Raw genomic sequence first — 19,098 nt, 5'->3', positions numbered from 1 at the left:
TGTCCTCGGCTTGGCAAGATTTTCAAAGCCTTCTAATGCATTCTCAAGTTCACCAATTTTGTCAAGCAATTTTGGAATAACAAATTTGGACCTAGGATCAATTTCGGAATCCTTCCAAACCCAAAAATCACAAGAGCGTGGACCCTAAGATGAATAACAAAAGAAAATTAATTAATGATAACTTTTCACAACTCAATTAGTGAAATAACTTTTACTATCATTTACCTCATAGTATGGACAAACCCAATATCTTATTCCTGGGTTCTGAGGGGTCCAAGCTGTTAACAAAGACAGCACATAGCCATGGTTGCATCGAATTTCTCCACTTGACTCATTTTCTTCCTCTTCCGTGCAAAGCCTTGTCAAATTCAAGCCTTTTGAAGGCATTGCAACAACTACAACACAAACAGACAATATCAAAGTCAGAAAATTTGCATTTGATTTCAAAGATCAGATAATTGGATTTTAGGAGAAAGACATAACAATAATAAAAGAAAGAAATTAGGGTTCTTAAGAAGGAGAAAGATTAACCTTTGCCTTCAAAGATTAAAACTTCAACGGGCAATTTGATGGAATTTCGGCAGAAATTAGAAGAAGAAGAAATTATGGTTCTTCAATTGGGTTTGGTAAAATATTTGGGAAGAGGGGATTTTACCGTTGGTTGGGGGTTATATTAACGTTAAAAATTTATTTTTTTCTTTTTTTGGGTGTTTTCAACGATTGAAAGAGAGTAAGGACGCGCTCAATTCGGTTGTCTAAGATGCACGGCTGGCCAGGCCTTAGGAGGGAGTAAATAAATACGATTCGTTAGACAATAGTGGGGTGTTAGGACACCCATAAAGTTTAGGTGTGTAAATGATTTTCCAGGACAAGTTGAATGGGGTCTTTATGCATTTTCTCTTCTTTTTTTAAAAAAACTAGAGGGGTTAGCTGCTACAGTGTAGGGCCGTTAGGGTTAGGGGCTAATCTGAAAAGTTTGTTAACGGCAAAGGTGGAAATGGACGAAAAGTATAATGGGGGACACATGTAAACAATATACTATAGTAAAGGAGTAAATCCAGACCTTTTCCCTTAAAAAAAAAAGGGTGCTGGACAAACATAGAAAAGCAATATGCCACTAATATGACATCATGAGCAGCAGGTGTACAATTTTAAACTCAGTGACCCCACATAATAAATGAACATGGGCCATCAAAATAAAAAAAGTGGCGATTCCTTTTCGGCAATTAATAAGGTCCAAATATTAAGACAGTGAGAACAACTCTCTTAAGCATGCTAAACCTATGAAATATCATAAGTACCCTTAGATGCCAGACAGACATGTCTTCCAGGTACTTGCTAACTCCCTCTTATAAGATAGTAGAAATAATAGATATAATAGAAAATATAAATATAAGTAGTGCAGCGATCTTGATAATATCTAGTAAAAGGAAAAATGAGGTTCGTTGGCATGGTGTTCCTAGTTGGTGCCCTGGTCATTATAGCTGCAGAATGCAACTCTGAAGGTTAAGTATCAAACAAATAATTAAACCCTCTTCCATTTCCTTAATTTACCCTCAAACATATTTAATTTGCCTATTGTTCTTGTGTATGTAATGAGCAGGGGATGCTCTTAATGCATTGAAAGTTAATGTGATAGACCCAAACAACGTTCTTCAGAGCTGGGATCCGACTTTAGTCAATCCTTGCACATGGCCTGCAATGGCGAAAATAGTGTTATAAGAGTGTAAGTCACCAATTTAGGGGTGTGCATTCGATTTATCGTTTCGATTTTGACCCTTACCGATAATTACTTATCGATTATCGATTTGTACATATGCTTATCGTTATCGTTTCAATAAGGTTTCGATTTTTTCGATTTAGATTTATCGATTTTTGGGGCTTATCGATTCGGTTATCGATTACACCAATAAGAAAATTTGCGGGATTCCACGGAAAGTATATTGCTATAAACACGCCTAACTAATATGGACCAAAAGAAGCTAAAATAAGACGAACACCGTTTATAACATAAAAATTATGTCAACAAGCACATGCAACGAAACTAAAGTAAGGGATCAAATGTATGCCACCAACACCCCAACGGTATAAAAAAAATACATCATCATAGCTAATTGTATTTTCGATTAATTTGAACTTCATTCCCTTGAGCTTTAAATATGATCATTCCTTAAATGTGGTATATGAAATAATAGGGTTAGGGGCTTAGGGTAAAGGAAAGGGTATTATAGAATAAGGGTAAAAAAAAATTAAAAAACAAATTAATTTTTTTTAAATATTTCTTATCGGTTTATCGATAAATCGATAACCGAAGAGGACAAAATCGAAATCGAAATCGATAACTTGATAAGGAAAATTTCGAAATCGAAACCGATAAATCGATAAACCGATAACAAATAATCAATTCGATTATCGATAAACCGATTCGAATGTACACCCCTAGTCACCATTTAACTATTCTCTTCAGAGTTAGGTTCAGTTATCGTTTCAACCAAAAAAAAAAAAGGTTCAGTTATAGAATTTGTTGCTTTCAGTTGGGACCACATATGTTGGTTTCATAGTGGGATTTATGTGTTATTTTGTGATATACCATTGAAGGGACCTAGGTGGTTCTAATCTTACTGGAACACTGGTACCTGAGTTGGGAATGTTAGCCAATCTTCAATACATGTAATATCATTAATTATTAGTACGTGTTGTTGCATTTTGATGAATATCTATTTAAATCAGATGTAAATCTTTTTCTTGTTTAATACACGGGCAGGCAACTTGAAAATAATTCATTTAGCGGAGCAATCCCAAGCCAATTAGGCAACCTGACAAGGCTGTTGAGCTTGGGATTAGAGAATAACAAGCTGAGTGGCCCTATCCCATATTCTCTTGGCAATTTAAAATCATTGCGATGGATGTAAGTCATTGCTTGTTCCATTTTTTCTTCCAAGAAAATAAAGGTCCTAACTAGACTGTATAATTTCAATTTGGTGTAATTTTCGTTGCAGGAGATTGAACAGTAATAAATTATCAGGGAAAATTCCGATCTCAGTCTTGAAGCTCATTTACTGGGGAAATTTGCAGCTACTGTGAGCTGCTACATATTAATTTAATTTAGTTTCCGATACTATTGTAGACACTGAAATTTCAGCAGATCAATATAAATCCTAAATTCAAGACGACTCTTGAAATATTAGGAGTCTATTAGGGTGTGACGACCCAAAGGGTCATCACCTATTTCCTCATCCACTCCGTGCTTCCGAGGTCTTGAAAACCTCATTTTTACTTGCCTCGATTTGCGTGTGCAGTCCGGACGTGTAGCCGGAAGGCTTAAATATGAATTATGTGTGAAAAATGATGAATTTTGATATTAATATGATTAAAGTTGACTTTGGTCAACATTTTGGGTAAACGGACCCGGACCCGAGATTGGACGGTCCCGGAAGGTCCGTAAAAAAATATGGGACTCGGGCATGTGCCCGGAGTCGAATTCCGAGGTCTAGAGCCCGAGGAAAGAATTTTTCTGTGAAATTGTTTCTCTGAAATTATTAAGAAAAAAGGAAATGAAAATTGATTAAAAGACTGTGGTATCGGGCTCGTATTATGGTTCCGACACCCGGTACAAGTCTTAAATATGTGTTAAGCGCTTTCTGTAAAGTTTGGTCGAAATCGGACGTCATTTGACGTGTTTCGGACCTAAATATCTAAAGTTTGAAGTTTATGAAGTTATAAGGAAAAATGATGAATTTGGGGCTTGATTCAATGATTTTGATGTTATTTTGGCGATTTGATCGCACAGATAAGTCCGTAAGATATTTTTGAGGTTGTGTACATGTTTGGTTTGGAGCCCCGAGGGCTCGGGTGAGTTTTGGATAGGCCACGGGGTGAAATTTTGGACTTAAGGAATTGCAGGTCTGCAGGTTTCGCATTTCCCATACATTTTTCGCAATTACCAGGATTGTTCGCATTTCCCAAGCTTTCTTCGTAATTCTCAGGTTCGCATTTCCCAAACATTTTTTGCAATTCCCAAGCCTGTTCGCATTTCCCAAACTTTCTTCGCAATTCCCATGTTCGCATTTCCCAAATATTTTTCGCAATTCCCAAGCCTGTTCGCATTTCCCAAACTTTCTTCGCAATTCCCAGGGTCGCATTTCCCAAACATTTTTCGCAATTCCCAAGCCTGTTCGCATTTCCCCAACTTTCTTCGCAATTCCCATGTTCGCAATTCCCAAACCATTTTCGCAATTCCCAAGTTTGCGAACCCATGTTCGCATTTCCCATATCTGAGACCTGCAATTTTTCATACTTAGACGAATTTTAACCCTCTTTTCTTCATTCTTTCAAAACCCAAACTCCATAGGCGATTTTCCAAGAAACCTATCTTCTCCAAATCATTTGTAAGTCAATTTTTACTTAACTTCTTTAATCTTTAACATCATTAGACATGTTTTCATTTTAAAATCAAGGATTTCCATGGGCGAAAATGGGGATTTTGGGTAGAAATTAGGTTTTTTTAAAATTGGGGATTTGGACCTCCATTTGAGGTCTGATTTCAAAACAAAACATAGATATGAACTCGTGGGGGAATGGGTAACCGAATTTTGGTTCGAACCTCGGGTTTTGACCACGTGGGCCCGGGGGCATTTTTGGAATTTTTGGGAAAAACTAGGGAAAATCATTTTTATGCATTCAAATTGATTCATATAGTGTTTATTAAAGTAATTGAACAATTTGTAATTAGATTCGAGCGAATTGGAGGTGGAACCGCGAGGTAAAGCGATAGTTGAGGATTAAGTGGATTTCAAGGCTTTGAGGTAAGTGTTTGGTTTAACCCTAGCTTGAGGGAATAGGAGTTGAGTCTTGTTGCTAATTGCTATGTGATCGAGTACGATGTATAGGCATGGTGACGAGTATCTATACATTGGTGTCTAGCATGACCGTGAGTCCTTATAATGTGATATCATGGCTTGGTTGTGAACTCCGTGTTTATTGGAGGATTTCTATATGTTGTGAATAACATGTGAACGGTGATATGATCATTTGATCCTAGGTGCATTGGCTCGAATTGTGATACGACTACTGAAAGTATATGAAATGACTTGAATCTGTGGAGCGTTGGCTCAAGATGGTGGAGTGGATTATAAGATAAGAAAAGTAAGAAAGAGAAAGCGTTGTTGATTATTCCCTTGCCGGGACGTTTGGTTGAACTTGTTGGTTTCTTTCCCTTGCCGGGATTTTTGTCAAATATTTGCTTATTTTTTTTATGCCTCTTAATCATGACTGTTGTTTGGGGAGTCAGACTGTTAAATGATGTGGATCGGGTTGCGCGCCGCAGCAAAGATATTGAGGATCGGGTTGCACGCCGCAACAATAATATGTGAGGATCGGGTTGCGCGCCGCAACAATGATATATGATAAATGATGTGGGTCGGGTTGCACACCGCAACAGTGGTATTTGTGGATCGGGTTGCACGCCGCAACAGTGGTATTTGTGGATCGGGTTGCACGCCGCAACAATGGTAAATTGTGAACCGGGTTGCACGTCGCAACAATTATTGATACCATGTGGTTATATTGAGTATTGTTTTCCTTGTTCATTGTGAATCTAAGCTGCTTTAGTTTGTTACTTGGAATTAGTGTTACTATTGTTATCTCCCCACAGCATGTTTCCCCCTCCCATATTGCTAGTTGTTTGGTATTTTGTTTCCGTTGTATATTTATAACTGTACAGGTTTATGTGGTGTCCGGTCTAGCCTTGTCACTACTTCGCCGGGGTTAGGCTAGACACTTACCAGCACATGGGGTCGGTTGTGCTGATGCTACGCTTCTGTGCATTTTTGCACAGGTCCAGGTTTTGAGGAGCAGCAACAGCATTAGTACGGGAGCAGGCTTTCATTATCACGAGACCGAGGTAGCCTTGCAGGCGTCCGCAGGCCCGGCGTCTCTTATTTATGTTCTCTTTTAGACTGTTGCCTCCTTGTCTCGAGACAGACAACTTTTATGTTTCTTTCAGACCTTTGTATTTACTATATTCTTAGTGGTTCGTGAGTGATGTGACACCAAATCTTGGGTAGAGGCTATTATTAACTGTTCCGCGTTTTGATTCAGATTTATAAATCAGACTTCCGCTATTATTCTTAGTAAATTTCATGTTCTATATTGATGCTATAAATTGTTAAAATAATTGTTTAGTGATGAAAAGGTAAATAAGTTGGCTTGCCTAGCTACCACGAGTAGGCGCCATCACGATCCCGATGGCAGGAAATCTGGGTCGTGACAAGTTGGTATCAGAGCACTAGGTTACATAGGTCTCACAACTCACGGACAAACTTAGTAGAGTCTGAGGGGTCGGTACAGAGACGTCTGTACTCGCTCCCCAGGGGCTACTGAGTTACGAAAAATCTCTCATTTGTTCTTTCTTGTCGTGCGATTTGGTTTCTCAATGCTGATTGAGTTTCTACTCTGTTCTTTCGTAGATGGCGAGAACACGCGCTTCCTCATCCACCGATCAGCAGTCCGAGCCCCAAGCAACTCCCGCTAGGGGCAGGGGACGTGGCCATGCTAGGGGCCTAGGTAGGGGCAGAGCCCAGCCACCAGTAGCAACACCAGTGGCGGAGCATCAGGTTGACCTTGGCGAGGAGGTTTCGGCCCCAGCCCAGACAGTTTCGGCGGGCCCAGCGTAGGTCCTAGAGGGGTTTATTGCTACCCCAGTTCTTCAGGACGCCTTGGTCCGGTTGGTTGGCCTCATGGAGAGTGTCACCCGAGCAGGATTGCTTCCTGTAGCACCAGCCACTTCCCAGGCTGGAGGAGGAGCCCAGACTCCTGCTGCACGTACTCCGGAGCAGGTAGCTCCCCAGCCTCAGATTCCACCGGGTCAGCCAGCTGCGGCAGTTCAGCCGGAGGTAGTTGCACAGGCCGGTGATGGAGCGGCTATGTCCGCAGATGCTTTGTGGAGGCTGGACAGGTTCACCAAGCTCTTCACTGCTACATTCAGCGGAGCTTCTTCTGAGGACCCCTAGGATTTCTTATATAGCTGCCACAAGGTTCTTCGGAACATGGGCATTGTGGAGTCCAATAGAGTTGATTTTGCGGCTTTTCGTCTATCTGGATCCGCCAAGACTTGGTAGAGGGATTACTGTTTAGCCAGACCAACAGGGTCGCCGCCTTTGACTTGGGATCAGTTTTCAGAGTTGTTTCTAGAAAAGTTTCTTCCCGTTACTCAGAGGGATGCTTACCGGAGACAGTTTGAGCGTCTCCAGTAGGGGTCTATGACGGTCACTCAGTATGAGACCTGGTTTATCGATCTAGCTCGCCATGCCCTCGTCATACNATTTTTGTCAAATATTTGCTTAGTTTTTTTATGCCTCTTAATCGTGACTGTTGTTTGGGAGTCAGACTGTTAAATGATGTGGATCGGGTTGCGCGCCGCAACAAAGATATTGAGGATCGGGTTGCACGCCGCAATAATAATATGTGAGGATCGGGTTGCGCGCCGCAATAATGATACATGATAAATGATGTGGGTCGGGTTGCACGCCGCAACAGTGGTATTTGTGGATCGGGTTGCACGCCTCAACAGTGGTATTTGTGGATCGGGTTGCACGCCGCAACAATGGTAAATTGTGGACCGGGTTGCACGCCGCAACAATTATTGATACCATGTGTTTATATTGAGTATTGTTTTCCTTGTTCATTGTGTATCTAAGCTGCTTTAGTTTGTTACTCTGAATTACTGTTACTATTGTTATCTCCCCACAGCATGTTTCCCCCTCCCATATTGCTAGTTGTTTGGTATTTTATTTCCGTTGTATATTTATAACTGCACAGGTTTATGTGGTGTCCGGTCTAGCGTCGTCACTACTTCGCCGGGGTTAGGCTAGACACTTACCAGCACATGGGGTCGGTTGTGCTGATGCTACGCTTCTGTGCATTTTTGCACAGGTCCAGGTTCTGAGGAGCAGCAGCAGCATTAGTACGGGAGCAGGCTTTCATTATCACGAGACCGAGGTAGCCTTGCAGGCGTCCGCAGGCCCGGCGTCTCTTCTTTATGTTCTCTTTTAGACTGTTGCCTCCTTGTCTCGAGACAGACAGCTTCTATGTTTCTTTTAGACCTTTGTATTTAGTATATTCTTAGTGGTTCGTGAGTGATGTGACACCAGATCTTGGGTAGAGACTATTATTAATTGTTCCGCGTTTTAATTCAGATTTATAAATCAGACTTCCGCTATTATTCTTAGTAAATTTCATGTTCTATATTGATGCTATAAATTGTTAAAATAATTGTTTAGTGATGAAAAGGTAAATAAGTTGGCTTGCCTAGCTACCACGAGTAGGCGCCATCACGATCCCGACGGTGGGAAATCCGGGTCGTGACATAGGGTTACTTGGTGGCTAATCCACCCAAACCCTAATTTATGCTGATAAATAAGGCTACATATGTCCTTCAAAGACGATCTCAGCAATTCCATAAACTCTCGGAATATGCACAAAAAGATCAAATATGCGATTTTCGAAATTCCACGAAACTCTTGGAATATTCACTAAGAGATCAAAGAGATGTCAAATATGTCTTGCTAAAAGTCCTACGTTCGAGAAATACGCCGCTAAGGCCCTCGAATTACAGGTAACAAATCGGAGGGAAGAATCAAGGGATAAAAACTGCAATCTTTATCAATAAAATCCTTTTTTCTTCATAGTTGTTTGTGATTGCAGTTTTATTTTTCTGCACAAATTTGTTGCAAACAACTACTAACTAACCGAACTGCAGACCATAGGAATTTTATGATATTCTTTCTTTGAACAGGAATGTTTTAGACAATAAACTAGCAGGGACTGTCCATCGTGCTAACCAAACAGGTATAAATACAGAGCCAATTGTACATTTTTTGAGATTACTACAACTGACGGTTTATATATGTAGCTTGGAAATGAGAGGGTGTAATTATCTTATGTAGGATTTGCAATTGTTCAAGATGTCAAGGCCTAGATCAACGTTTTGGAATTGGATTGTCCTAGCGACGTTTGCACTTTTATGGATTTCGGATTTGTGATTGGAATACTTGAGAAAAATAATAATACTCCGTAATAATTATGATTACATTACTCGTATTGTGTTTTTTGTATCTTGTATTTGACTTGATTGATTGAAATTCCCAAGTCTCAAGGGTTACACCGAAACTACATATTTGCCTCAATTTCAGAGTTAGCTGGAGAAAGAAACGTTTACTAGCTATTGGCCGAATTCAAATTCTTTGGCATTTCTACCGAGAGAAATTTTCCAAGTCTTCAACCTGTTACCTACATGATATCTATGATTATGTCATGAATCTTGACATATAGTTGAGAAATTCCATTGAAGGCAAAGATCCAATCTTGTTCCAAAGACAGACATTAGAGATAGCACAAGTACACAAGTCTTGAAAGGGGCAAGAGAATTCAATTAAAGAAACATTAGCTCGCGAAATGATCACTATATTAATTATTATACCCTTTTTATCTGCTGGTTAAAATAATATTAAACGTCTGCAAGTGGACAGTAAGTATAGCCCAATGTTGGACTTCATCAATTTTCCTCAAGTTCGAACACTCGTGACTTGTTATTTATCTACTTTGTTTTTAAAATTAGATTCATTTGTTTGTAAGTTAAGGACATAATGTTTTGGTAATATAAGTGCGATTCTGACACTATGTTGCAGAAAAGAAAAAAAACTGCTAGCCCCAATGGTTTTAAACTTCAATGAGCTTCAAGTCTTAAACAATAAACAAGCAGAAAAAAAAAAAAAAAAAAATGTCTCATTCATACAAAAACGATCCAATACCATCGTAGAGCAAACACCCAAAATAAGATATGATCAAAACAAACAAGCTCATATTCTGTGTTTTTTTTCTTTTCATGCATTCACATTAGCCTACAGACTTGAGATCAGGTTACAGTGTTGTATGGCAAACAAACACGCTGTTCAAAACTTGAATGAAGAATCAAGATGCAGACATCAGAGAGAACTGTGAGATATTCAGAGAAGAAATTTGTTTCTCTATTGCAAATTTCACTAACTCAAGCAATCTAATTGTGCCCTTTATACTACTGACTAACTAACATTTTTCTCCTAACTAATCTGTTCTAACCAAGTAATTCATTTAGTAACAACACCCCTAAAATATCTTCAGCTGTACAAGCACATCTTGTACTTCAAGCTGCACAATTTGTACTTTCAACACATGCAACGAAATATAACTACTTCCTCAAACTTCTAGATGTTAAGGAACTACCATATCTCATGATAAATACTACAGAAACTTATAACAACAGTGTGAATCTACAACTATCTCATCGATGCATAATTTTAAATCAGCATCTTCCTTCTGAAGTGAGCATCAAATCAATCTATTTACTTTCAATATGCTTGAACAGCTCACTTGTGTTACATTAAGCTCCAAAAAAAGTGAGTTCTAAATGTTCTACTTCTCTCACAAAAGTTATTAGCATATGTCAGTTTAACTGTAATTATCCGCTAACTACCAAGAAGTAAACGAAAATGCATGCTTTCCATGGACTTTGATATTCTCCATAATTTTGTACTCCTTTCTCCCTACGGATAGGTTACTTTTGGGGTATTTACAGAAAGATTTTAATATAGAACTACCTAAGCCACTTGTTGTGGTCTTATAGAAGCTTTAAATAGTTACAAGGTGAAGAAACCTGCATCTAATGAGAAAAGCAAAATAGATATACTTACGGCAAAAACAAAAATGCCACTATATGTCAGAAGCAATACAAGACTCAATTGCTGTACACATTAGGATACCCTAGCAAAATGTTGCCTTTCACCCTAACTGAGTTGCACTGATAGAACAATTAAGCTCCTCTGGGAAGTCAGAAAATCACTGGTTACCTCTCATAGTAACACCTTTAATTTGACTAGCTAGTTTGGAGGCTATGAAGCAGGGGGAGAATGCTGGATGTTCCCGTAGTAACACCTTTAATTTGACTAGCTAGTTTGGAGGCTATGAAGCAGGGGGAGAATGCTGGATGTTCCCGAAGGCTATTGGCGTTAAAGGAGGTGAAGCCATATCTTCCAGTGGCTTAGAAACATGGAAAGCTGTTTCTATCTGACCCCTAGATGGTATGGAGTAACTACGAGGAAGAGCTGGAGGCGTTGGTAGTGTAGAAGCAGCTGAAGACACTGCCACTTTATTTGTGGAAGAAAGTTCCTGGACTTTTGACACCAAAGGTCCTGAATGAGCAATCTGACGTGGGGGTCTTTTGGAGGCTAAATTAGCTGGTGGTCTAGGTAGTTCATGTAACTCACTTATTTTAGGTGATGACATGAGAGGAGGAGAAGTACGTGAAGATAATTTAGGGGCCGATGAAGGTTCAGGCGTTGAAGTATGCAAGAAAGGCAGAGAAAAATGCTGAGGGTATCCAGTTGAAGCAATTGGACTACCAGCAGAAACAGCAGGCTTCTTTGGCCACGGCTTCGCAGTCAAAGGACCAGAAAAAGCTTGTCTCTTGACCTTTTTAGCATTGGACCAATCATGCTGCAAAGATGAGAGGCCTTCTGACAGTGGAGGGGGCAACGGACCAGATTTTGCATAATTATTGCTCTCTGTGAGAACTGATTGTGTATTCGAGGTGATAGGTCCAGATAACTTCTCATCTGCCACAAGCTTTTCATGTTTGAACTGATCCAAAGGGGACGAATGCCATGAGTGAAGTACAGTAGCAGTCTGGCCAGTTCGCCTTGTTTGAGGGTGTACGCTATATGATTTTACTGAATCTGTAGTTTTTGCCTCAACTGGTGTGGGTAAAACATACGGTTGAAACTTGTTTGAGAGTGACGAAGTCATTCGTGTGGCACCCCCCTCAGCAGGATCTTGTTTCCTCCCAGACAAAAGTGGTGCTGACTTGGTGCTGTTAACATCCCTGAAGAAGGAAAAAGAGTTTCCACCATAACTCTTATTGAGATTTTCCTATAAAAACCGACAGAAGAATATTATTAATCTCCAGAAAGTGACAGGTTGGCTTCAGCTTCAGCAATCTCATATGACAGGAGAAACCATAATAAATCAAAGTGAGAAAGACAGAATTCGTCATTTGTTTTTATCAAAAAGATGAAGGCCCCAATTCATTTTTTGATAAAGATGAAAGAGAATAGATCGATGCAGAGCTCCAAGAAAGGATATGATCTGATAAAGGAGGTCAGTGAAGATGAAGTATAGTACCTTTGATGCACCCTTTGTAGCAGCTTCAGGAACTGTAACATCCACCTTATCCAACTGCATAAACGTCATGTTGTCAACAACCACTTCATCTTGAAAGTATTGCACGGTGCATGTATCATTATAGTAACTAAATGTAAAATAAATGATTCAACGAGGATAGTATACAAGCAGACGATACAAACAATGAGCTACTGTACAGAATCAAGAATAGTCTTAATTCATCGCATCAACAACAGTGTCTTTGAGGTTTAATCCTGGTACGGCTTCAGTTGATATGAGCAATGTACATAAAAGAGGCTCTCCACAAATTGATTTCAAGATATGATCGAGAGCTAGCAACAAGAATCAAACATTCTACATGTCGAATGATTATTGGTCGTTTCCAACCTCACTACCTCCATCCCATTCCAAAAAATGTATAATCTACTCTAGGAATTTTATTTATTTATTAAAAAATGCAATACTGCATCAATATCACTACAGCACACTAATTTCTTGAACTAAAATATTATTTGAAAACCCTTTAAAAGTTTACAGTCAAATGGAATGTTATTGAAGATCAAAATTCAAATAAGGTTTAACAAAATGTGATGAAGGTAATCTATCCAGACAGAAACCAACAAGATTTCTTCCTCCTATGGATCTTAAAATTACTTATGATACAGCAATTAATATGATCACTCACCTGCAAGGGTATAATCAATTTTCTCCCCCTCTCAGACAGACAAGTACACAGATCATCCACAGTTCATAACTACCACTATTAAAATAAAGAGAACAATTTCATGAAGTTCCACATCAATTCCAAAAAAGGACAAAAACATACCTCCATTAAATGGGTTGATGGATTAACCTGGTCATTCTGTCCATAGTCAAAACTCAGTTCACCATCATCAAGTGATTCAGATCCGTCATCAGAGTCATCGTCGTAATCATTTTCATCATCATCCTCATTGCCAGCATCATCTCCATCATCTTCTTCAAGCCCATGGAAGTGATAATCAATATGATGCAGTTCCGTCACCAATTTGACATGTGGCTCAATCTCCTCAAGAGACTTGACGGCTTTCTTGAAGAAAGACAACTGATTAAACAAACAAGCCAAAGCTCATGAACAACCACCCTAAATAAGGGGCAAGCATATGCTTTGATTCACTATGAAACTCAAGGGATTTCATTAACATCAAAGGAGAAAAGAACCTGAGCAGCATGGTGTCGAGCTGCCTGTGTTAAAAGGCTGCGGGATTGTCCTTGCTTGAGGGACTTCATACGGAATACAAAAACAGTGGCCCCCTCATCATATTCTTCATAAGCTACTTTCAGCTGGTGAGATGAAATACATTCTCCTTTAGTGCCTTTTATCCTGCCTTTATCTCTGTATTTTTGCACCGTCTGCTCATAAACTTCTCTGAAGAAGAAGAGAGAGTGAGAAGACACTCACATAGAGAAAGGCTAAACATACGATTAAAAGTGATCTAGTTTTACCTCTTGTTATCACATTGCAGCTTCATCTCCTTCACAAAGAGGGGAAAAATCATCAACAGTCAAAGTTTGGAAGACTTTTAAGCGTAAGAAAATGCAACAATATCTGTTCAACAGATAAATTATGTTTCTAATTGTGAAAGCCTAATCCCAGTAGTTACTATCTACCATCAAAGGGAAGACAAAATGATAATTTAGCCTTGTGAATTTTGGTAATCATCAGGCTCCCTAATCTTCATATTGCAGAAAACATGCATTCAGAGTAGAAGTCTGTATAAGTAGCAAGAGTTTTGCACTTTGTTTTCATCTAGTAAAACAAAATTTCCATAAAACAGGTACCCGAAGTCAGACAAGCAAAAGTACCAAGACAATTGGGAGGTGCGGCAAACTAGAAACAAAGCACCATACACTTTTTCCTTTTCTAAGAAGAATAATACATTGTCAGCCAATAACACAATCTGCAGGTGTAGCCCATAGCTAGAGTTGCTTTATCCAAATGACTAACCTCAACTATGCGCAGTTCATTGAGAAGGGATTCTGAGGGGACTGCGATTGTCCTGATAATATGTGACCGCTGATAAGAGAACACAAATACTCATCAAAATAGGGTACTTTTAAGAACTTTAAAAAAAATCAACCCAACTTAAGCACTCACATAGTTATCTACAAGTCTCTGAAGCTGAAACTGCATTTTACCCAGCATTAGCAATACCTTACCTGTTCATATGAAACAAGCTCAATTTTAACAATCCAAGTTGAAAAAAGAAAAAAGAAGAGGAAGGGGGGGGGGGGGGGGGGTTAAGGAGAATTGCAGCTGAGACATCATAGAACTTTTGTTATGGGGTATTTTATTTGATAACTATTTATTAATGTTGTAGATCTAATTCAAATAAGTAAGAGACCCCTGTCTAATAGTTTATGCTTTAGACGAGGCGATTTAACAATTCAACATGGTACTGATGCATGCAACAAGTCTATGTTCAAGTTTCAGCAACATCCATAATAAAGAGATGCTTCAATTGTTCAATGTGCTTGGACTAAGGAAAAGAATTACAACCACATGTGAAGGATTGTCTTCATAACATAAATAAATAAAAGTGTCCTCTCTATAACAGCTTAAAATTTAGTTGAGTTATGCTTCTAAAATAATATTAGTTGAGTTGGTCATACAATTGATCATAAACATAATAATGCTTCATACTCACCGCTTTCTTCATCATCATTCAGTGCTGTTTTCTCAAGAAGACAATCGCCCATTTCTCGCAATGATTCGGAAAATTCTGAAAATAGACTATCTCAATTAAATACAATTTAACCAAAAAGTTATCAAAATCCAATTGGTAAGAAACAAATTGAAAGCCGAGGATAATCCTTGCTAATTAATTATAAACACATCTGCATGCGCACTAAGCTACAATAAACATGGATATTGCGTTAAACCAGTAAAGTTCCATGTGTAAAACACATTAAAATGTTAATGTGATAACTGATGGAAGTACACAGAACTGAGCTTCTTAAGCTAACTTGTTTTCTTTTGACAGCCCAAAAAATAAAATATGCATTCAAGCTTGCAAGTATAATCCGTTTTTTGAAAAGTTCAACCAAGCAAGATTAAAATTAGATTGGTTTGATGGATAAAACGGCATTTAGTTAGGCTTCCCTTTGCTAAGTTATTTCATAATTTTTCAGGGCCATGCAGTAACTCATTAGCCATTCAAGTCTTCAATTTCTTATATGTAATCCTTTTGCTTCTTTATTTGACTCATCAAAACCTGTGTTAACTAATAACTCCTTTTTTTATAAGTAACTTTGTTAACCAATAACTCTTTTCTAATTTGGCTGAATGAGTTGCAATAACATTTCAAGGAGCGCCGAAGCGGAAGATGAGGTCACCAATGTGTTCCACTGGAGCTAAATGCTTGAACTTATCACAGATGCAAAATGAAACATACGTCTCTGCTTGGAGTATTTTATGTTTACAGCAGCTATATCTGGGTCATATAAAGAGGTGAAAAATAGTAAGGCATAAGTATGCTTCTAGACCATCAATTATTCCCAAAATTTCTATTTAGTTCTGCTGATTTCACAAAGTTAACAGACTTTTTAACAGCTAAAGCGGACACACCTGTTATGCTAAGTGTAGGTATATTGATACTTATACTCCACTTAGTCCAACACATGGGTAGTCACAAGATTTAACAGTTAAAATATCACCAAGTTTGTGGGAATTCGTGATTGGTGAGATCAAAAGCATACATTTCTATCAGTTGAGTGTTAATTTTGTCTAGTCAATTCATTAACAAACTGAGCTTAGTCAAACATCACAAGGACCAGAATTGGAGTTTGTCAAATGTGAGGAACCAAAAGTGCAACTATCCCAAAAAGCTACAAGAAGTACCAAAGAGAACATCATTATTAACAAGAAGAACATTGACTAACTTTATTCCTTTTAAAAGAGTCATAATATAGATCAATCACGTAAGGGGAGAAATTCTCAAAGGCCTCTTATCAAAAAGAAAGGGCAGGGACCATTGTCATGTAATATGACCACCACAATGTTTAAAGATAATGTACAAATGATGGAAATATGCACGCTGACATAGACAACAACATCATAGTTAAGTGGAGAAGGGTAGAGGGTTGGCCCATTATCCATCAAGTTTCGGACTATGTGCCAACTAGCTATTTCGGGGATTTCTTGATTATCAAAAAAATATGAAAATATTCATGAAAGGTACTACAAGTTGAAGCTACTTCAAGAAGATAATTCAGATACTATCTGATAGTAAAGTTACTCCAAAAGATAACACGCACTAGTCAGAAGCTGGAGGGAAGAAAATGGCGATAAATTACCATATGCACCATTTGCAGTTGCAGCAGCTGCAGAAAGTAACCTATCGTAGCAATCTTTCATTTCTTCCATATCCTAAGAGAAGAAAGCAGCTGTTAAAAACTAAACTATAATAAATTTTAACTAAAAAATTTGACAAGATACTTCTCATAGCTCTCAAGTCTCATCTATAGATAACTAAAGTGAAGATCTTTGATAAATAAGTGAAGATTAGAACTAGGGGTTACGACACCAAATATTTATAGTTGATTCCCGAGTCAGATGACCTACAAACAGTGATGGCATTTAGAAGGAGACCCCAAGTGGTAGAGAATGAAGGTTCTACTTACATCCCAACATTCAGTACAACATACAATGTTTTCTTATAGTGTCTGCTAAAAGCCTAAAACAATTCACAACATTGTGGCATGTGATGAACATTAATTCATTACTTCTTGAGAGTTAACTATGAGAATAGGACCTACACATGCCCAAGTTTATACCCCCTCAGATTACTGCACTCAGAACCTTGTTTTAAGCTAGACTAGCAACACATACCGGGGCTCAAAATTAATTATTTTAATGCAAAAGTATTAGTATGTTATCTTTTATTCGTAGATTGTTATTACTACCTAGCGTATAATTGTTATCTTGGCTTCGCCGCTTCGGTCTTCTCCTTTTATCTTGTTGTTGTTACTACTTACTGCCTTCACTTCCTTTCATTCTTTTTTCAGCTGATGGTCTATCGGAAACAGCCTCTCTGCCCTTCCAGATAGGGGTAAGGCTGCGTATATTTTATCCTCCCTAGACCTCACTTGTGGGAACTCACTGGGTTTGGGATTGTTATTATTGACTGTTGTTGTAATGCAAACAAAAGGTAACATTCTTTTATGTTAGCAGGGTCTCCCATATTCTTATATGTATATAGTAGCCTAGAAGAGAAGATTATTACTACAAGAACAATTTGTTCACAGAAAAATTATGAAGAAGCAAAGTCACGACAGACATTTTTAATAACAATGGTGTCAGGGCTAGCCTCAGCAAACCTTAACTAATCCACGGGTACCTACTGCTTCCAACCAACATGGGTACCCGTCTACCCTGTAACTCTCTACACTAAGATCTAGGTAAATGGGAAGAACACACTTCGTTTCGAAACAAACGTTTCCTTATAGCACAAACCTGAATCTCAATTGTGAAGTTCGTGTTCCAAATAATGCCTCAATTAGAACAACATACCTTAGCACATCATCAATTAATCAACGTTCTGATAACAAACCAATCAATTAATCAACTGCAACTCACTTCCAAACTAGTTGGAGTCTGTTATATATAAATCTTAGATATTTGAGGTGGCTAGAGTTACCCGGTACCTATACTTGTTCGATAGCAGATAGCAGGTACCCACGGAATAGTCGAGGTATCCTCAAACTGTTCGGACACAACCATCATAAAAAAAATCCTCCAAATTCAATCATTTCTGTTCGAACCCACATCATTCAACAAGAAAACTAGTGGGGTTGACTATATTAATCCTCATTTTTTCAATGCATCTGGGATTTATTAACCAAAATCAATAATCAATTCAGGGAAAATAAATACATAAAGAAATAAAGGGGAAAAAACCTGAGCAGCCAAAGCGAGCTCGTCAGATGGCTGGCGAAGCCTCCGTTCTTTTTTATCATGTCGAAGATTAGCCAATCCTCGTAATTTCTTCAGCGATGTCTTCATATTTTTTCTTTTCGCTCTATAGATTGATAGAGAGAAAACCAAGTGTTGTGGAACCAAATAATATAAACATGTAGATGCAAAAAGGAAAGACGTGTTGAATAAATTGTTGTGAAAATGGAAAAAAACCTAAATGGGAGAGAGAGGGAGAGACAGAGAGCGTGTCACAAATTGGTCAAAATCAACAATGAACGACTTCTTTTTGTAAGTATATGGTTTTTGTGGTTTACGTCAAAAGCGGTTTTGGAAAATTTTGAATATCATCGGAATATCACTCTCCTTTTATTTTTAATATATTTTATAACATTGTTGTTCAAATTAAATTTATTCTTTTGGACATTTGCCATATTATATTAATTAATGTAGGTATTGGTAACTTTATCCGCCAAAAATGCTTTCTTTGTTTTTATTTTATATATACTAGACAATAATTGACTAAACAAAAATTTGGACTTTTGAGACATAAAAATATAGAAAAAAGTATCAGCATTATTTTAATTATTAATAATTACTCACTCCGTCCTATTTTATATGATGCAATCAAAATAGTAAAAAATAACAACACTTTTAAAATTTATTGTCTAAAGCAAAACATAAGTATTAGCTTGAATCGATTATTTCGATGAGAGTAAATTAAAAATCTAAAGTAAAATTATTTTCAATATATATATATATATATATTTTAGGATAGACTAAAAATGAAAATGCATACATAAATTGAGACACATTGAGTAATATGAAAACGGTAAAAGTTTCGTATGTCACTTCGAATTCTGTCTTTTAGAAAAATCAGTTTCTGTCTTTTTCTAATGGTAGAAATAGGTTTCTGTGTTTGATATTTAAAA

At 37.9% G+C, this 19,098-nt stretch overlaps 1 protein-coding gene and 1 pseudogene across 3 annotated transcripts; one reads left to right on the top strand and one right to left on the bottom strand.

Annotated features, from left to right (window-relative positions):
- LOC109241082 lies at positions 1,436-8,977 on the top strand (annotated as a pseudogene).
- On the bottom strand, positions 10,518-18,433 carry LOC109226791 (uncharacterized protein At2g33490). Of its 3 annotated transcripts, none has more exons than XM_019391672.1 (11): positions 18,152-18,433; positions 16,549-16,621; positions 14,901-14,975; positions 14,351-14,412; positions 14,201-14,269; positions 13,699-13,727; positions 13,414-13,621; positions 13,040-13,297; positions 12,214-12,267; positions 11,023-11,961; positions 10,518-10,952 (listed from the first exon to the last, which is right to left on the bottom strand). In XM_019391672.1, the coding sequence occupies exons 1-11, from the start codon at positions 18,254-18,256 to the stop codon at positions 10,926-10,928; spliced, it is 1,899 nt and encodes a 632-aa protein (XP_019247217.1). In that variant the 5' UTR covers positions 18,257-18,433; the 3' UTR covers positions 10,518-10,925. The 3 variants fall into 3 exon arrangements, with proteins under 3 accessions (XP_019247217.1, XP_019247209.1, XP_019247204.1); XM_019391664.1 differs by having other exon boundaries at positions 10,518-10,898; positions 10,969-11,961; positions 18,152-18,432; XM_019391659.1 differs by having other exon boundaries at positions 10,518-11,961; positions 18,152-18,432.

The sequence above is a fragment of the Nicotiana attenuata genome, chromosome 1 (genome assembly GCF_001879085.1).
Source record: "Nicotiana attenuata strain UT chromosome 1, NIATTr2, whole genome shotgun sequence".
NCBI classification, from domain to species: Eukaryota; Viridiplantae; Streptophyta; class Magnoliopsida; order Solanales; family Solanaceae; genus Nicotiana; species Nicotiana attenuata.
The sequence above is the reverse complement of the archived record's forward strand: the minus strand, read 5'-3'. Positions and strand labels throughout refer to the sequence as shown.

Excerpts from the sequence above, each read along its gene's own strand:
- LOC109226791 (XM_019391672.1), bottom strand. The coding sequence starts at position 18,256 with ATGAAGACATCGCTGAAGAAATTACGAGGATTGGCTAATCTTCGACAT. Across the intron at positions 11,962-12,213 it reads CTACAAAGGGTGCATCAAAG|GAAAATCTCAATAAGAGTTA; the intron begins GTACTATACTTC and ends CGGTTTTTATAG. Across the intron at positions 10,953-11,022 it reads CGCCAATAGCCTTCGGGAAC|ATCCAGCATTCTCCCCCTGC; the intron begins ATCCAGCATTCT and ends TACTACGGGAAC.